Source organism: Eucalyptus grandis, chromosome 11 (genome assembly GCF_016545825.1).
Source record: "Eucalyptus grandis isolate ANBG69807.140 chromosome 11, ASM1654582v1, whole genome shotgun sequence".
NCBI classification, from domain to species: Eukaryota; Viridiplantae; Streptophyta; class Magnoliopsida; order Myrtales; family Myrtaceae; genus Eucalyptus; species Eucalyptus grandis.
The window spans coordinates 46,961,834-46,981,593 of record NC_052622.1 but is presented as its reverse complement, the minus strand read 5'-3'; the positions used below and the strand labels follow the sequence as shown (position 1 = coordinate 46,981,593).

General features: G+C 38.5%; 1 protein-coding gene across 2 annotated transcripts; it reads right to left on the bottom strand.

Annotated features, from left to right (window-relative positions):
- Positions 1–588: 588 nt before the first annotated feature.
- On the bottom strand, positions 589–6,556 carry LOC104426730 (spermatogenesis-associated protein 20). 2 transcript variants are annotated; one of them, XM_010039874.3, is made up of 15 exons: positions 6,048–6,556; positions 5,634–5,706; positions 5,477–5,498; positions 5,305–5,383; positions 5,145–5,177; positions 4,714–4,862; positions 4,403–4,559; positions 3,873–4,113; positions 3,487–3,728; positions 2,624–2,887; positions 2,311–2,421; positions 1,837–2,061; positions 1,534–1,737; positions 1,266–1,442; positions 589–1,183 (listed from the first exon to the last, which is right to left on the bottom strand). In XM_010039874.3, the coding sequence occupies exons 1-15, from the start codon at positions 6,324–6,326 to the stop codon at positions 974–976; spliced, it is 2,466 nt and encodes an 821-aa protein (XP_010038176.3). In that variant the 5' UTR covers positions 6,327–6,556; the 3' UTR covers positions 589–973. The 2 variants fall into 2 exon arrangements, with proteins under 2 accessions (XP_010038176.3, XP_018720846.2); XM_018865301.2 differs by having other exon boundaries at positions 5,477–5,488; positions 6,048–6,093.
- Positions 6,557–19,760: the final 13,204 nt, after the last annotated feature.

The window sequence follows — 19,760 nt, the reverse complement described above, 5'->3', positions numbered from 1 at the left end:
ATGCAACTGAAATAATTAAAACTTAAATAGCCGCCGATGCATAAGTTTAAGACTCTTAAGACAATTATCCCACCTATTGCCTCGTAAACCTCTTTTAACCGCCCATGTGTGTGTATATCTATATATATATATATATATACCCGCGCGTATAAATCCAATATGTAAACGACAAGGAATTCTTCAATGGCGGAAGAAAACTGAATGGGAAGAAAAGCTTAGTGGAGCAGAAAAATACTCAGCAATCGCATCACGACTTGCGTGTCCATTTCTGTCAGATCACCTTTACGGGATCTTGGAGATGTCGAAACCGCATAGATTAGAATAAACTCTCTATCGTGAAATGTCGTGCCATGCATCTTTCTCAATTTTTAAAGCGCATCTTCGTAACACGATCGCAATTTCAACCATACAATGTTGTACCATTCGAAAAAAATATCAAAATTATAAACTATTTTGAACCTCACGAGCATAAAACAACTCGCGACTTCACCAGTCTGTCAAATGGTATGTCCCAGAAGGAACAGTTGAAAAGGTCACCAAACCCAGGAGAACAAAAGGGTCAATTCACAAACGTGAAAAAAAAAAATATGATTAAAAAGCTCCATGTTAGCTGTGACCAAACAACCGGTCCAACCGTAAACAAGCAACCAGGCCCTGCAAAGAAAACTCCCCTATCGAATTTGTCTTATATAGACTCGGAAGAAAAGTCAATCTCCCGGCCAAGAAGAGGACCATGAGAATTGGGGGCAAGAAAACAATTCACATCACAAAGCTAAGCCTTCAAAATGGCCCTTTTATTACTATAACTACCACTACCAGGGCACATGAACAGTCTCATCTCTATACACCACCAACTACAATTATTTACCGATCAGAGCTAAACATGACTCGAGTACGTTATTTACTATTAAGTACTGGCAAAGCACATAGCTGCATAACCCTTTCGCGCCTCGTGTTTCAGCACTCCACTCCATTAGGATGCGATTCGGGCGGCTGATCTAGGCGACAGCTTCGCTTGAAGAGAGGTTGCGCTGGTGATTGGGGGGCTGCAAGTGAAGTTCTGGCACACAAGCGCCACCACTCTGTCTTCAGCAGCGTTGTTTTTGGTCATCAGCGCAATGTTACTGTTATGCTCTTCCCAGAACTGTACCTCCTCTGAGTTTGCGGGATCGATGTGAATCACCTGTCAACAATTGCATTTTAGGAACTATACGTGCAATATGACACTAAAAAAAAGCCCTCTATATTCTGATACAGTTACATACTGTTTTGTTCGGTTCATATTCCGCATGAGCAGCAACAAGCATCTTCTCAAACTCTTGAGCATCTTTCCGACCAATCACAACGATTTGCTTCTGAGAAGGCACGGAGAACATATCAGCCGCACAACACATCAACGGCACGGCCATAGGCACTTCCTTCAATCTCGACTCGAAAACGGCCTACATCATTGTCGCGGCAGCATTGAAACAACTTATTTTCTCTCAATGGGAAAGAAAAGCAAAGAAAGATTCTGACGAAGTGAATGTTTACCAAAAGATGCTCTGCATTCTGCCTGTACCCGGCAGCCCTACTTCCTGAAACTAAAGATGCCAATCTCACGAGATTTATTGCTGACACTGAATTTCCTGATGGCTCAGCCCCATCGTGATCTTCCTTAACACGGAGGAGGATGGATGGATCTTGCCCTGTGGTGTTGAAATAGGCCCCTCCCTCTTTGTCAAGGAAGAGTTCATCCTGAAAAATCGCAATATAAGAAATAATTCAAAACAGATAAAAAAAAAGCATACAATTTAATAGCAGTGTGCAAAATAAACTTTGGCTGATAGATCTAGCCTGTGTGTCCTGCAACTGAATCGCCCATTTTAGCCACTGTATAGAACCGCCAAACTCATACAAATCCAGTAACCCTGCTATTAGAAAAGCATAATCGTCCAAAAATCCCGGAGCTTTGGATGGGCCTTTGCGGAAGCTATGTTGAAGTCTCTGTGTCTGCTCATCATAAAGTTGCTTCTTTATAAAAGAGGCTGCCTTCTCCGCTGCCTCCAAGTACTCATTGGGCTGCAAATGGAAAATAACAGTGTGTTCATGACTACATGCTATAAGCTTTACCAATAAGCACGTCAGCTAGTCAACCAAAGCACCATTAACAGTACCCATAATTATCAATAGATGAAGAAAATAGCAGTACATAAAGAACAATATCTTAACCGCTAGTCACAAGCAGAAGGCATGTAATTAAGAATAATCACTACAATAAATGCAGAGCAGACAAAAGCATTAAGTAAATCAAAAGGCAGCATAGCTTACATCAGAGCCGACAACAGGAAAATGGAACTTGGTTCCTTCTGCTTCAGTCCTGAGAATTCTAGATGCTCTTGCAAAAGATGATATCACAAGCCCATTCCATGAAACGATGACCTGGCAAGCACCTCCAATTAAATTATACATGACAGGTAAAGACACAGTGCATGTTTTATTTCGTTTGAGGAAAAGCAGAGGACAGTTCCAGGATACATTTTGGTCACAGAGAAGCATTACATTAGTCTTTTTCTAGGTTCATTACATGGAGAGATTTCGCAATTGTTCCCTCACAAAAATAAAACAACTCTCCCGAAATTACCTTGTCATCCAAATGTGGTCGAGGACGCCTTACTCTTACATCAAAAAGCTTTTGTCTACATTCTCCCAAAATGTCAAGATATTTGCTTATAGGCATCCCGTGCTTTGATGCCTGTGCTGAAGGATCACCTCTCTCAATAAGCACATTTTTCCCCTTAAATTCATTGTGTGGATCACTTGCTCTAGAGAGGTCGCAGTTGCCGGATGGTTTTATGTAATAGTGGTCCTTGAAAAGTTCCGAGTGCTCTCCAAGTACATCATCAACCTTCAGAGAAGCAAACCAACATTTTCAATTTAGACAAGCAAACTAGCTCAACTCTTCATTCCAGAGATTAGTCACAGAAGACAAATGAAGAAGCTACAGACAGAAAGGAAAAGAAAATGTTAATCGCATTTTTTCCTCCTTATCAGGGTACCAACTTAACAAGCAGTATGCATAATGTCATCATATCCTGTCAAGTTTATGGACGTATTTGTAGGTCCTGGAGAGTTATGTGAAGCACATGTGAAGATTCTATTTGTGTAAATTTTGCGTCTTTTGTTGCTCCCAAACAGTCATTGGAACAGTCAACAGAGCAAAAATGAAAAGTTGAAGCCAAACAAGGATAGCCCATATCATTAAGCTAATCAAATGAATTTTCAGAGTAGAGATGATATGACTAAAAGAGAAGCCTAGCAAGTAGTCCATTTTATATGACATTTATATCAAGTAAATGACAAGTGGAGGAGGTACACAACGAAAAAGGACACTGAGAAAATTCAAAACATATTGATAGCTCGACTATTCAGATTATAAGGTAAATACAAAACGTACATGTCTAAATAAATCACTTGGAAATGAGGTCAGATGCCTCATGAACTCACCTCTTTGCTAGTCCACACATAGAAGGCACCTTCCTTTTTCCTTGGGTCTCCTTCATATTCTGCGCTATCTGCATCCTCTGCTGAAAATATTTCACCTTCAGATCCGGTCATGTCTCTCCTCAGATAGTCCAGAATATCACGGGAAACACACGAATAAAACACATCTTTCGTGATTGCAAAAGAATCCAGATATACATTGGTAAGCTGTCCTTGATCATACAACATCTTCTCAAAATGTGGAACTGCAAAGAGAAAGGAACTTCAGTTATTTCTATCAAATTCACATCTCACAGAAAAATCTAACAGGAAATATCCACCCCCAAGTAGAAAAAAAAACCCAAGAAAAGGGGGAAAAGACAAATTCTTCCCCTTTGGAAGGAACTGACCGTGCCAGCATTCATCCACACTGTATCTGTGAAAGCCACCTCCAATGTGATCATGGATGCCTCCTCTCGCCATGCACTTCAAGCTAAAGAAAACCATACCCGAAGTCTTATCTGCCTGACTTGATTTCCCAGCCTCCTCCAGCTTTTTGGCATAATAAAGCATCAACTGCGCTTCTACAGGTCTGGGAAACTTCGGGGCTGATCCAAATCCACCATATTTTGGATCGTAACTAGCTGAAAGCTAGAACAAAGATATATATCCCATCAACAATGGAAATCACAACATACAACTAACATATATATATATATATATATATATATTTTATTTATTATTATTTAATGTGAAGCCAAGCCTAGAGCATTTTGGTCAGCGGAAGGAAATTCAAGGTGACAAGATAATAAATTGAACAACTGTGCATCAATGTAGCAAAGTATTTGGAGGGCACTTCTTTGTGAAGCCAGTGCTGTATACTAAGAGATCATCTACATAGACTAAGACAATTCGAAAATGTCAAATACAAAATCATCACCTGGTCTGCACATTTGTGCACTGCAGTTTGGGGAAGTCCATCTGACAACTTATTCAATTCTGCACTCACTGATAGTGCTTCCGAGAGCTGTTCAATGGCAAATGCTCCACTTTTAACAAGCATATCCCTCCTAGTATCCCATGCATCTTTCACCTTTCTATAACAACATGATTGCAGACAAAGATCAGAATCGATTAAGCATACAACTACATAGCATTTGCACGGACAATCAACACTCCTCCTAGAATTGAAACGTTCAGCAAATACAAACCACTAGCATATATAATACACGAATGAGTATACATTCTCACCTTAGCACAGTCTTGAAGCCTGGTCTTCCCAACTTATCATCGGGAGGGAAGTAAGTCCCACCCATTAGAGGTTTCAGGTCAGGTGAAAGAAAGACACTCAGAGGCCAACCTCCACCACCATACAAGGCCTGCACATATGTCATGTATACCTGGAAAACAGAAAATAATTTCTTTTATCAGGGGTTCAAGCAATAATCTAGATATGTTAACGGCACATTAGCTTCACCTAAATTCTATACGCAGCTCCACATTACCAAAGTATTTCTGATATATACTAATCATTGCCAATATAACGCCCAGACATCTTTCATTTTTATTTAAGTTGAAGACAAAATTAAACACAACACTGACAAAAACATTGCTAGTAAATGAATAGTGACAATTATAAACCAAAATTATCAGGAACATCCCCTGAGTGAGAAATAAGATACCTTGTCAACATCCGGTCGTTCCTCTCGATCCACCTGTAGGACAAATGTGTTAAAATATTCAGAGCCAAATAACTAAAATAGCTTCAAAACTAGCATGCAAAACTGAGTAGCAACCAATGCACTAAAGCAAAGGAGGCGATATCCTCCTGTATATCTTTACCTTGATACTGACAAACCAATCATTAAGTAGCTTTGCAACTCCCTCGTTTTCAAAGGATTCCACCTCCATGACATGACACCTACTCATGATGAAAAGTTCACTATACCATTAAAAACCATCCACCCAAGATATTGCACAAAGCACGAGCGCATTAAATTAGAATAAGTCTCACCAGTGGCACGTACTGTAGCCGACTTCGAATGAAAGAACGGACGGATGCCAACAAGAGATGCACAGAAAAAAACATGTAAGCTGGCGACGCATTATGATGTTATCAAAAGAATCAGACCCGAAAACCACAAAGAGAACGAAAACGAGTTTCATATTACTTGATAGGAAGATGGGCACGTCCCTTTTTCTTGCTTCGGCGAAAGCCTCCTCACCCCACGGGTACCAGTCGACCTTGAATCCACAAAAATCGAAACTTTAATCAATCTCACCGTTTTACAAGCCGCGATGAGAACGTACCGATTCCCCTCCACCATATTCTCGTCGTTCAAGTCACTCCAAGATTACCGGGGGGGGAGATCCAAACAGTGTCAATTCAGAAACCAATTCAAAAACACTCGAAAAATTCCGACGCACGGGCCAGTAAGCGACGACCCAATTTCTACCGAACGGAACCTCAAAATCAAACCGTCGAAAGTCGAAACATTTCGCTCCCGAACAGTTCGCTCGGAGAACAAATTCATACAAAAGAAAAAGAAACAGAGAGAGAGAGAGAGGGAACCGTTTTCACGCACGGGATTATGGGCGTGCTGGAGGAGATAAGGGCTGTGCTCGGAGGCGAGACGGTTGGCGTGCCTCTGAGGCGGCTGCGACGAGGACGACGCCGGGGCGTCCGTGTGCTCGGCCATGGCGAACGCCCTGCGAGCGCGGAAGGGTCGAGGGAGGACCACCACGGAGAGGGGCGGAGAGAGCGGAGGAGAGCCGGTCGGCCGGAGCGCGTGCTGGAGCAACCGGGAGCCGCGGGCGGGGAGGGAGTGCAGAGAGGGAGGGCGCAGAAGCAGCCGGGGAAGCATAGAAAAATGGCAGGAAAAGGAAAGGGAAAAATTGGGTCAACCTCTGGACCGATATATGAGAGAGAGAGAGAGAGATGGAGCACTCCGAGGAAGGGACTTCGACAATGGAGAGGCTGCCATGTGTGTTGGTGGAGAGTCGGACATGGCGAGTAGGAGGGGATGGCGTGGCATGCAGGCAAGCGGCGCATCAGAGGACTCGTTGAGAGCCTCTCGCCTGCGCGCGCGTGGGGAGACGATAAGAGTTTGGACCTCCGCAAGGCTCCGGTGTCTCGTTCGACGCCACGCTCGTTCGTGCCTGAAGTTTGATGATTGAGATTTAAAAGATCTGATAAGCATTGGTACAAGAAATTGTTGAAAATAAGAGGCTATTAAGAAATATTAATTATATTTTATTTCACGTTATAGGGGCAATTTGGAAGGATCGTTGAGATTAAGACAAAATTTACATTTTACTTTAATATATATATAAAGAAAAGTTCTAAATAAAGACTTGAACTGTCCTTATTTTCTCAAATAAAGACTTAAAGTGAATATTATTTTATATAAAGGTCCAAAGTGTCTTTATTTTCTTAAATATGACTCTCAAGTAGATCTTCTTTCAAATAAAGACTTGAAATGACTGTATTGGTCTAAAAGAAAGGCAAGAACTCACCATCTTGTGGATGGCAATTTTGTCCTTTTAATTTTACTAATTTTTCCTTTTTTTTCTTTCCATAAAAAAAACTAAAACTTAAAAATAAAATAAAATGAAACACATAATACAAAGGGCTTCCTCCCTACCATCCCATGTGGTGGTGGTGGTGGCGTTGGCTTCAGGCTCCTTCCCCTAATGCAAGGGAAGGTGTTCGAATCTCCGTGTCGTTACTAGTGGTCTTAAGTACGGTGTCGTAGTGGTGGTCCTACGTTAGCAACGCTCCGGGTTTACCTCGTCGGCTGTCGATTATACGGGGATTCCCGGGTTACCAAAAAAAAAAGGGCTTCCTCTTACCTATGGTTGCCAACCCATCATTGGTGGGGCGGTGACGATAGCAGACGCCTAGGTAAAGGTGGCTGACCATCGCCTAGATTTTTCCTCTCTTGTTTCTAGTGAGGCCATCACCTAGGTGAGGTTGGCTGACCCTCACCCAAATGTAGGAGTGGGTCAGCACCATTTTCCATTTTTTAGTGAGGTTGGCAAGTCATATGAGATTTATGTTTAAAATTAGGGAAAATCAAATTAGTTGCAGCAGGTATGCTACCCACCGGTAGGAAAATCTTATGTTCAAGCTCTTCAGGGATTGTTTTTTTACTGTAAAATACCCAACGATTTAGTTCATAGAGATGCTTAGTGATGCAAGGATGATAACATTTATAACTAAGCGAACTATATTTCTCAAAGGATCTTACCGGGCTAAAGGAGAAGTGTTTAGAGAGACATTGAGAGATTTGGGAGATCCGAGGCCTTTTATAGGCCGTTATAGGGATGGGTACATAAAAAATCTGAAACAATAGTAGGAAATAAAGATAAGACAGGACAACACAATAGACTGGGGTCCTTAACATAATTACAATGAGCAAAGGTCCATGACCAAATTATTGTAAGCTTAGGATTTTGAATAGGGATTGGGTACTATTTGCTATAGTAGCAAATAATGACCGATGCTATGGTAATTTTATTACAAACTTATCTCCATCCGGAGTTATAGTTATAGGCTGACTTGTTTGAGCTGTGAGTGAATTCTCTTTGTAGTAGCAAAGCATCCCACATGTCTAGACCATTTGAAGAATGTCTCTCTTCAAGTTCATGTCTCCTGGAAGGTCTTGGAGTGTTAGTCTCCACGCTCAATCTTTTAGGTATGATTGGTTGACACTAGTTTGATATTTGGAGATAATGAGAGATGGTGTTGAGGTCTAGTCCAAGGGATAAGGGAAAAGGTTCGTGATCATAGGGGTCCTGAAAAATGGGTTCCCTCAATTGATCTTGAGAGGATTGTGCAGGATCGTCTATGTTTGCCATTTCTTGCTCCTGTGATTGAGTTGTCTTTGCTTGATTTGTGCTCGATTGAATTCTTCTAGACCTTCACGGTTCCAAGGAATAGGTGTCAAGTAGTCCCATACTTCTTTAGGAATTGTCTGATTTTCTTGACGTAGAACTCTCTAGAATTCTCTACAATAATATATAACGGATCCGACACAATCAAGAAATGACTTCTAAACACGATCTTCTCGAAGATGTGGCTGAGGTTTGTAGGTTGTAGCACCTATTTTGATTGGAGCATTGAAGAGGGTGCCATTATTATGTACCAAAGGCCATGGATGATGAAAAAACACAATGGTGCGTGTTTTAGGCTCTGCTCGGGCAGTTCTTAGTTCCACTAGGAAGGGGCATTTTCAGTAAGCAGGAGGATAAAATCACTTGAGCATAGTTAAGAGATTTCTATCATTCTGATTTTCATTATTATAATTGAGTGCAATTAGTTTGAGAAATTTGACAATGAATTTTCTAGTGGGAAACTCAATAGCTATTAAATACTTGTTGGTTAAATACCATAATAGCCATCGGAGTTTTTTAGGGAAATCATCTTCCTTTTAGATTAATGGATGTATAAATGGATACTTAGGGTTTAATCCAAAATGATCAAGAATTAAGCCTCCATGCAATCTGAAGAGATCTATGTGGTACCACATGAGATTATCAAGACTTTCAGTGAGTTTATCATTTTGGATTTGCTCAATAATCTTTTGAGGGTATTCTAGACTTGGCTATTCTCACATTTTTTCAATTTTATACTTTTCTGACTAGGAAAAAGACTGCATTATAATGTATATGTTGATCTCTACTAATGCTTTTGGTTTGAAGAGAAAGTCAACAATTACATTTTTCTTACTTACAATGTATTTTGGTTTCAAAAGAGTACTTCGAAAATCACTCAGCCCATCGAAGCAATTGGGAATGAAGAATCTGCTTCTACTTGGATTTGGTCATTTGGGGAAAAGATCCCATATCCAATTTTACTAGGAAATGATGGCCAATAAGATAGAACTCAAATTATTTTATTCTATTCTTTACTGTCAATATCTCTTTGAAAGTAGAGTGATAATACATTTCAGCTTGAAAAAGCTTTTTACTTTTGTAAGCGTACTATTAATTTCTTCAAATAGTATGTGTTGATACCTAAATTTTGGCGATCCGATCATTTATTTATTGCATAGAAAATTAGAGGGTAATTTTATCCCTGAAAAAATATTAATTGCATACCATATACTTAGGTGCATTTATTCTTAATTTGCTTTTTTTGCATTTATTTATTGGACCGGTGACAGGTAGGTTCGAATTAGTGGTTCTGATCTTTAACTTGAAAGGCCGGACTAAGTCCATGAAGTGAGCAAATCGGCCCAAGCATGTATCTTCGGAGATATTTTACGGATTTATCTTTGTGAAATTTCAATTCAAAAGCAAATATTGGAAAAACAAATATCGTGTTTAGAAAAGCAAATATCGCGTTTGGAAAAGAAATCTTCTTGGATATGGTTTTGGAAAATTAAAAAAAAAAAAAACTAATCCATGGCCTATAAATAGGCTAATTTGCGTAAGATTTTGGGGGGCCACACATTGAATATACGGCCGCACAAAAGGGTTTGTCTCTAGGTTTTAAGGTCAAAAAATTCAGGCACAAATCTCCTTCGAAAAAGACAGCAACAGGTGCATCGAACTAGGGTGTGCGGCGCCGAATGAAGCACCACCATCTCAGCTCATTCTCTCGATTCTTGAACTAATCGTTCCCACTGCTCGCGATCTCGCTCATCAAATTTCGAACTTTCAGCCGAGCATGCGTTCACCATAATGACCGCAGCAGTCCGCGCAGGCGTCAAAGCCTTTCTGGGGGTGCGAGCCTTATGTGATGAGCGGTGTTGTTGAGTCCAGAGAATGGTGGGGGGATTATCCACTAGGTTGCTGAACATCTGCATAGCTTCCGTGTGCAAAACGACATCGGGAGCACGACCTCGGCGAACTCCAATCTATCCAAGCCCCGACGACGAAGGTTGTTGTCTCTTGAGATGAGCCGAGTCCATCCGTCTTCGAGCCGCACTGAGACCAAACCGAGGAGATCATCAAGCTTTCAAGGGAGTTATCAATTCTCAATAAAAATTCCACTCTTCTTTCTCTATGGTCACGTAAAAGGGGCACATATCATGCCCATGTGAACACCTGAAAATAAGAGAAGAGTTTTATGATTTTCTCATGGCTTCACTTATTTATTTTTTTTGTCAGTCCTATTCTATTCCTACTCTACATTCACTTTCACACTTTTTCCATACCTCGTGTGAAAACCCACTTCAAACTCACGCGTCCCCACCCCATCCCCCTGAGAAGGTGGGGATTCGAACCCCTCACCTCCCCCTTCCATGTTGGAAGGGTGGCCATTTGGGTGAATCCCAGTGGTTATGGCTTCACTTTCCTGACGTGGTTATTATATGTTTAATGCACAGCCACACACAACCATGATCTCCATTAATCGCAGATACCTCCTAGCGCAAGTCCAGCCCGCTCCATTGATTTTCCCAAATTTGTTGAGTAGTTTGTTGCGACAATTTTTCAGTCCAATTTAGCAAGCTGCCGCAACCACCGCGAAGTAGTCCCTCCTCAGCCAAATATCACCGTGAATCAAATTAGGTATTTATTTATTTAGTGGAATTATTCCTTAATGTATGATTGAGATTCCGACATGAAATAGCCCCTCAAATTAGAGATTGACAGTCCGATTTTCGCGCCCGAAATCCGACTCACAATTCCTTGCAAAATCGACAATCTGATCTCATGCCCGAGATTTGATTCACAATTTAATTTGAAATTAGCCAACCCGATCTCATGCGCGAGATATGGTTCATCAATTTTTGGATAACAATCTTATCTTGTTGGATGTGCTGTTGTGTTGTTTGAGTCAACTTTGTTATCATAAAAAAGAAAAAAAAAATTGAGTTAGATTAGGTTTATCTTGCATATTTAGAATAGAAGTTTATTTCGATTTTTTTAAAATAAAAAATCCAAAAAAAATGCATTCATTTAGGATGTTATTTTTTTTTTCATTTGAATTGCACGTTGTTAGTTTTTTTTTTATTTGATTTGCACGTTTAATTATTTGGCAATTTTAATTTCGAATTTCATAAAAAATAAAAAGAAAAAAATAGAATTAGGGCATTTTTGCACGTCATTGAATATTAAGATAAAATTGCATGTTTCATTTTAAGTTTAGATTGATTTTTCAGATTGATTGCATCTTAGGCTAGAGATTGCTGGGTTAAGATAATATCTTAGTTTAAATTAGGATTTAGTCTAACCTGATCTTTAATATAAGTTGGATAGAATCTTAATTTAGATAGATAATTTTTACATTTTTCTTAAATTCAAATTTCATGAAAAACACCAAAAAAATTGTCTTAGAGTAAATTCATTTCATTCTTTAGGATATATTGCATTTTTTTAGGAAAATAAAAGATCATGTGCACGTCATATAGAATTAGGTTCATGAAATGCACGTCATTACTAAATTCATTTAATTAGAACTTCCTTGTCATAGAGTTAGGTCATTTGATTAATTTAGATTGCATACTTGTGTCATATAGTTTAGGTCATATTGCCATGTCATATCATTTTATTAGTAGCATGCATTGCATGATTCTCATTAAAAAAGTAAAAACAAAAATTGAGTGATTGTGTGTTAATTAAAAATCATACCTAGGATCGTCGATATGAATTCTGATTTAACATTGCAGATGCTTTCGTTGTATGATGTAAGTTTTGCAATTTATTCATTATTAATCTGGGTGTTAAATTGGTGGATTGCGCACCTACATGATTGCTTCACATGTTAGGAAAATAGATTTAAAATCAATCCAAGCTGCCTATAAAAGCATTTTTGAAAATAAAAGAATGGTACCGAAAGGGCATTAGAGAAATCTAGTGTAACCAAGTCTCATACCCATAGTCTGTGGTTCGTAGAAGTAAGGTAAAACTCCCGTTACTTTATTTGGGTTTCTAATTGACCTACTAAAAAATAGATTAGTGACGACTCCTAGATAAAATCTATCTGTATGTTAAGAATTTAAACCTAAGTTGCGAATTCGTATGAGTTTGGGAGAGCCCGAGTTAAGTCTAGGCTTAACAATCCATTAGCCAAACTCTAAGTGGTTCACTCGAAAATTTGGTTGCAACAGTATGGTTGCCTCATATTCATCACTAGCATTAGTTTAGAGGACTCTCTTCCTAGTAGATAGTATTTACAATGGAGGAAGAGTTTGCATGACCTCCTTTAATTCTGCAACCGCTCTAGTTTGAGCCTTTCTCCAAGGCAGAGGACTTTTCTTTAACATCAATTGCAATGGGATCAATAGTTTTGCAATGTTTGGAACGAAATCTTTAAGATAATTAATAATCTCAAGAAATTGCCGAACTTGCTTTGTCTTGAAATTTTTTCTAGGAACTTCAATAATTCCCTAACAATATATGATCCTGGATAATATGTTCCTTTGTTAAGGTGCATTCCAAGGAATTCGATCTCCATTTGGGTAATGATCATCTTTCTTTGAGAAAGCACGATTTCATATTTCTTCACAATTTCTGCAAATTGCTCAAAAAGTTGACAATGAGATTCTTCATCTTGATTGTAAAGTAATATGTCATCAATGTAAATTATTGCGCTAGGAAAAATTAGCTAAAAGATATGACACATGGCTTTTGAAATAAGGAATAGGTGACATTGAGACCAAAAAGAGAACTTTCCACTGAAAATGCTGATTTGAAATTCAAAACTTTATTTTGGGTCTATCTTCAAGATGAATGACCAATTGCCAAAATCTAGCCTTGAGGTCAAATTTGGAATTGATGTGAGCTTTAGTTAATCCAGCGAAAAGAGAATTTCGAGAGGGTAATGGAAATTTATCATCTTGGAGGAAGAGATTGAGGGGTAGATAATTTATGACTAATTCAATGTCTCCTCTATCCTATTCGGCTCGCTTGTTGACATGAAAGACTTTGCAAGCCTATTGGGAATATGAGATTCAATAAGACCTTGCTGTAATAGTTTTGAACATTTTTTCTGAGCAAAAAAGAGATGTTATGGATTCATTCCCGTATGACTTCCTTGGTAGAATTTATATCCTCATTTTTTTTAAAGGGAGCCAAACATAGAATTCTAGATTTTTCCACAAAGGATGGGAGCATCTCTGAGAGAAGTTAGAATGAGATTATGTACAAAATTCTAACAAATTTTGCATGATTGGATCTATTAAACTCATTTGGATAGAAAAGAGCATTTGGATATTGACAAATTTAAAGGCTCGGTCTTTATACTTAAACCCTTTTCGAGAAATGATTTGTAGTTTAGAAACTTGGATCTTAATGTCCCACTCAATGATCAAGTCATTGTTGAGAATGCTAGATTTGAAGATTTTGGCATTTATAGAACACTAAGGAAAAACCTGGATGGTCACTGATGTAGTATGCACATTTATAAAAAAAGTATCTCCTAAGACAAAGTTGAAATACCAAACAGTAGAAGTCCAATATTCTTCGGTATCTATAATTGAAGCACTAGCACCAGTTCCAATAAGAGCAATGGCTAAAATTGGAGTCTGGGTCTATAGGGGTCGGCGATATGTGAAAAGGATCTTCAGAGTCTAGATTAGAATCGATTTCACTGGAAGTTTGATAGTAAGGAATGAATGAAAGAGTTTGTTTAGATGGATCTTCATTAATAGAAAATAGTGATTCAACACCATCATCATCCTTAAGAGAGACATCGGTTTCAATTCAATGTGATGAATTAGATGGTTCTGACCTTTTTTTGCCTAGGAACAATTTTTGGCGAAATGACCTTTTTTGTTGCAGATAAAGCAATATGTTGATTTTTTGCATTTTGAATGGTCCTTTCATCTTTGTAGAAACTCCATCTTTTTTCCTTCGAAATTACTTAAATCTATGCTTGGATCTTCCCACTTCGAATCTCTTGAAATGCTTCTTTTCTCTAGAGTATTTTTTACAATAGCCATCGTAATTTTTTTTAAAACACTTGATCTTAAGATGCTCACGGGAACAAGCACCATCGAGTTCTCGTTTGTCCTTGATGTAGCTTTTCATCATTTGGCATTTAAGACATAAATTATCCATACAAAGATGAATTTCTTGATGTATTTCTCCAAATGGAATGTCCACAATTCTCCCTTGTTGAGAAAGGACCTCCCAACTTATTGAGAAAGCTCTCTTGGAATAAAGGCTAAGAAGACTTGCTTTAAGTTTGCATTAGCCCTAAGTTCATAGAAAAGTTTGAACATTTCTTGATAATATCAGTTGAGATGTCTTTTTTGAAGAGAACAACATTTTCTTTTGAAATATTCTCCTCTTAAGCTTTAGCAGGCTAGTGGGTTTACCTATAAAAAAAAAGTGATAAGACAATTCCAATGGCTTGGGCAAAATCTGCCATGAGCACAGAGTCCATTTGGTTAGCATCTGAAGTTGATTGCCATTAATGTTTGAGATTGCTGGTAAACCTTATGACAAATTCAAGAAGGATCTCATATTTACTGTCAATAGTAAGAGCTCGAGTATTTAGCTAGAATGGAATTCTTCAAATTTTTTTGGTCATTTGGAATACGATATGTCATTGATGGTAAAAAACTATTTAGAAGAGGAAGTAGGAATTTGGGACAGGTTATTTGGTTGAATAGCCTCTGGTTCAGAAGTATTTGATTCCATTTTCTATTTTGGTGAGTTAGTGATAAATATCAAAGGTGTGGCTGGTAAAATGGGAAAAGATTTAACAGCGGAAATCGAAAAGGAAGAAGAGGATGAAAGAGTCTGAGTTTGAATTTGAAATTGTATCGATTGGAAGGATCGAATCTAAGGTAGTTTGAGAGCGATCTTTCAAATCACTGGGATTAGGTTGGTCACCTTCCTGATTACTCAAGTCTCTTGGGAAAGATTTCAATGGTTTGGACACCATCATCTGGTTTAGATCCTCCCTTATAGGCTTCACAGATTCTTCAAGTATCTTTTCTTTTGCTCTTTCCTTCCTTAATCTCTCCATTTCCTAGATGCGATTTCACATCTCAACCATATCGCTTCTATCTCGTGTGGTAGCAGTTTTTACAAGGGTAGCAAAAACTAAAGTATTTTGTGGAGATGGAAGGGAGTATTCAATTCTTAGTAAAGTAGGGAATTGATCGGTAGGCTTGAATTTTCTTTCTTCAAGGAGATGGATTTACCTTTTGAGCTTTTCTATTTCAACCTTTGGGCTTTCAAGATAATGATATCCCAAATACCATCTTGATTCTACGGCATGAAGTATTATCTCGTAATCTAAAGCATTTTCTTGGTGGATTCATCATATTTTTTAAGATCTCGTTGCCGCATCAATGATTCTGGAATCAATCGTCTTGAAGGCATTGTTGGGTGCTAAAAAAGCTTCCTATTGCCAATTTAAAACGGCTTCAGTAGTAAGAGTTCTTTTTTACCTTCTCTATGTTAGTTGGAGCAAGAATTTTTTAACATGAAGATATTTCCTCTATGGATCAATAAATTATTCAGTGGCGGGAAAAGAAAGCTTAGAGCCTTCCTTGAGGAGAGTGGGAAAATCTACTTCTTGAAACATGAAAATAGTAGGGTTTATTTCCTTTTGATGTACTTGGTCAAGTGCTAGAGTTTAACTTGGGAATTCAAGTGGGTATAAATTATTCTTTGCCCACTTAAGAATAGGTTTGTGAAATGAAGAAGCAACTGTTTTTTTTTTTTTTTTTTTTTTTTTTTTGTGAGGAGGTGAAGGCGGTGAGCTGGAAGAGATGATGGTTGTGATATATAAAAGGATAGTGAAGATGGTGGTGAGGATGAGCTACAGACAAATCTCCATTTAAATACCTTTGGTATAAACCATCTCTAGCCTTTCAGGCCTTTCATTTTGGATTTGTGATCGAGTTGACTTCATCAGGAGAACTCGTATATGAAGAACATTGATAGAAAAGATTCCAAAAATAATGACCGTAAGGGTCTTTATAGTAATGGACGGGATTTCCATCACTTTGGAAGTATTGGACAAGTTTCCTTAGGTCTGGTTCAAGGAGGGTCTAGAACACAAGGCTGAATCATAAACAAAGTTTGGGAGATAGAATGACTTTCTTCCTTTTTTTTGCTGAACTTAATGGCAACAATGACATCTTTTTTCCTAACAAATTCAAATTCTGAGGACTGGAGTGGCTTATTGTTATGATGTAGCTTCTCATAGTTGGTAATTTAAGTTTCTCGGAGTAACTTGGTTAACTTCTCTTTGGGAATTTGCCTAGGGGCATGGATAAAAGAGGCCTGATCATTTTGAATGGAGATGAACAAAGCATCTTCATTTCCATTTTGGAAATTAAGATCAAGGGCATGATTCTACAGTCAATAGATCATTTGATAATGAAGGGTTGTGGTAATTGAGTCAGTAGCTAGGGTGCTCTTGTAAGCTGGATTTGAACCTTTAAGAAGGAAAACAACTGAGCATTTGAAAGAGCAACATTAAAATTTGGATACAAGGTCACAAAGACTATCCCCACATTCAATGCAAGCATGTTGGTATTCTAAGAACTGAATGTTTAACAGGGCCATTTTGGCCATAACCGACAAACCTTTTCCACCATTAAAAGTAAGTACAAGAATGCACAACTTCATAATGAATATGCAAATATCCTTATTGGGTCCATTGTTTAGGAAATTCAAGGGGAATCTGAAGAGAAACAAAATACTCATTTTTAGTGGTGGAAATAGGATGTTGATCAAATTTATTCTTTAACCTCCTTGGTAGTATGACGAATAAGATGTCTTATGGAGTGGATGGGAGAGAATGAAGAAGAGGGTTTGACAAAAGCTGAATAGGGGTTTATAAGAAGAAGTTGGGTTTCAGAAATTTTAGTATCATCACTAAAAGAAACATCATAAAGATAATCGATCTTGGAGATATTTGATATACAAAACTCAAACAAAGAGGAAGAAGGTGAAGATGGAGAAAGAGTAATGGGAGCATTGAAAGTTATTGGAATAATATCTAGATTAGTCATGATTAAGAGAAAATTTTCTTAGTACTAGATTTGCCATCTAGGTGCATAGAACAGACCAAGTTACAAATGAAACCATGACTCTGGTACCAATAAGAGGATCCATGCTTAGAATTAGGCAAAATCAGGTAAGTTGCAATAGGTATGCTATCCTACAGTAAGCGAATCTCATGTTCAAACCCTTTAGCAAGGGTCGCCAGCACGAGGCTAGCGCCGGCAACCTCGCTGGCCATCATCACCGCCTCACCGGCGATAAGACGGCAACCACTCTCCCACTTGTATGTTTGCATTTTTTAATAAATATTTGTAATTATTTTTATATTTATATTTTTAATCTAATTTAATTAAAATTTAATAAAAATGTGTTTGATGAAAATATCCCTATCAGCTAGAATATTTTGTTGGCCAGTGAAATTAAGTCCTTATTTAAAACAGTCATAATTATTTCAACTTCTTATTTGAGAAAATAAAGGAACTTCGTGTCCTTATTTGAAATGATTTTCACTTCAAGACTCTTATTTAGAATTTTTTCTATATAAAAAAATGGGGTGGAAATGTAACATTGCATGTGCCCGAAACTTTTTGCATCTAACACCGCCAGCTAGGCTGCTACTAGTGCGTATTGCATCGTCAAGTCAAATACCGTCTCCACCTAAATTTCTGCTGCTCCCGAAGATGGTGCTCGGACAGCTTTTGGGCTTTTTTAAAGTGGGCTTATGCTTCGCACTCTTCTTATATCATCTTGTTTGTCCAGGGAATAGTGGGCTTTTCCTTGTGTTAGCCTAAGACCGTTGACTTTTGTGGCTCTTGACTTTATGCACAACTTAGGCCGCGCAATGAGAAGATTTCTATTTCTCATTTTCTCTGTTTTTCTATTCCCTAGAACAGATTTGGAACAAAAATCTGTTTAGTACCACAATTTAATTTTTCTATTTCTAAAACAGATTATATTCCAAAAATAGATTTGAAGTAGAAATTAGAAATTAAAATTTTTAGCTTTTCTATTTTTGAAACGAAATGAGAAATAAAATTTTTCTCATCGCTCACTCTTGTCACCATCCATCACCCACCGATTGCCCATGGGACGCTCGACACCCGCCACTCATTGACCGCTTGCCACCGGTCGCTTGCCATCGATCGCTCACCACTAGACTTTGGCCGCTCATTGTCGAGCACGGCCATCGATGCCGATGCTCGTCGGTTGTTGGCCGCTCATCGCCAACCGCCTGGATGCCGAGGCCCATCGCCAACCATTGGACCTTCATCGCGATTGCTCGCCACTTGCCATTGGCCATTTGATTTCGGCCGCCTTGTCGAACCGACCAATGGCCACTGGCCGCCACCCACCGGCCACCGATTGCCAAACTTCGGACACCGGACATTGAACTTTGGATGCCGGATGCTGTTCGTCGACCGCCGAACGTTGGATGCCGAACTCCAAACGTGGGATGCTAAACGTTGGATGTTGGACTTCGGCCGCCGGCGTCGACTCCGCCACGGACACCGGTCGTTGCCGATCCTAAAATAATTTTTTTATTCTTTTACAAAACGAATTTTTATTCCGAAATAGAAACTTTAAATCGTTATCAAATGCATTTCTTAGAAACTCGTCCATGGAGTAGAAATTGAGAAATCAATTTTTGCAGAAATTGATTTCCGTTTCAGAAATTTTGTTATGCTCGCCTTTAATGACCCAACTCAATAAAATTGTTGGATCTTCCCTCCCGCTGATCGCAATTTAAGATGACCGGCCATTGGGTTTTGGGTACCCAAATCTTTGCTCCACGCCATAACTTGGGCTAGTGGCCACTTAATTCTGAAAATGCTGAAGAAGCCTGTAGTCCAAACAAGATTCTGAATTTCCATTCAATACATTGTGAAAATTAAAAAGAATTGCTTGCTCTTACTAGTGTCTTCAAAATCATGGCAAAGGCTATATTGAATTGTGCCCGGTTCTAATTGAACTAATGAAAATGAATCGAGCTGACCATAATCGATCAAAAGTTACAGTTACGATAGGACAGACACTTGACCGAATTGGCAAATTTGTTATGATTCTTAAAAAAGTTAATGCATGGCGAAATATTGTCTACACGAAGTTTCAAGTATTCTCAATCAATCAAAATTAATGTTTTTTTTCCTTCAAAATCCTCCATTAAATTCTTTTGCTAGGGACATTTCAAGACAATAATTTAAGCAAGACTAATTCAAGGTAATCATGGTCGGGCTCATGATGATCCACGGGTTTATATTCCTTAATACATTAAAGTAAGCATCCTCAAATTCTTGTGTTGAATTTTTTTAATTTTATTTTAATCTTATCCAAAACTAAAAATCATGATTCCCGTGTAGTCCAAACAAGATTCTGAATTT

What these genes read in the sequence shown, in the direction of transcription:
- LOC104426730 (XM_010039874.3), bottom strand. Translation starts at nt 6,326, where the DNA reads ATGCTTCCCCGGCTGCTTCTGCGCCCTCCCTCTCTGCACTCCCTCCCC. An exon ending in ATTGGTTTGTCAGTATCAAG is followed by an intron (nt 5,178 to 5,304) that starts GTAAAGATATAC and finishes TTTGTCCTACAG; the next exon opens with GTGGATCGAGAGGAACGACC. An exon ending in GGCTTCAAGACTGTGCTAAG is followed by an intron (nt 4,560 to 4,713) that starts GTGAGAATGTAT and finishes ATGTTGTTATAG; the next exon opens with AAAGGTGAAAGATGCATGGG.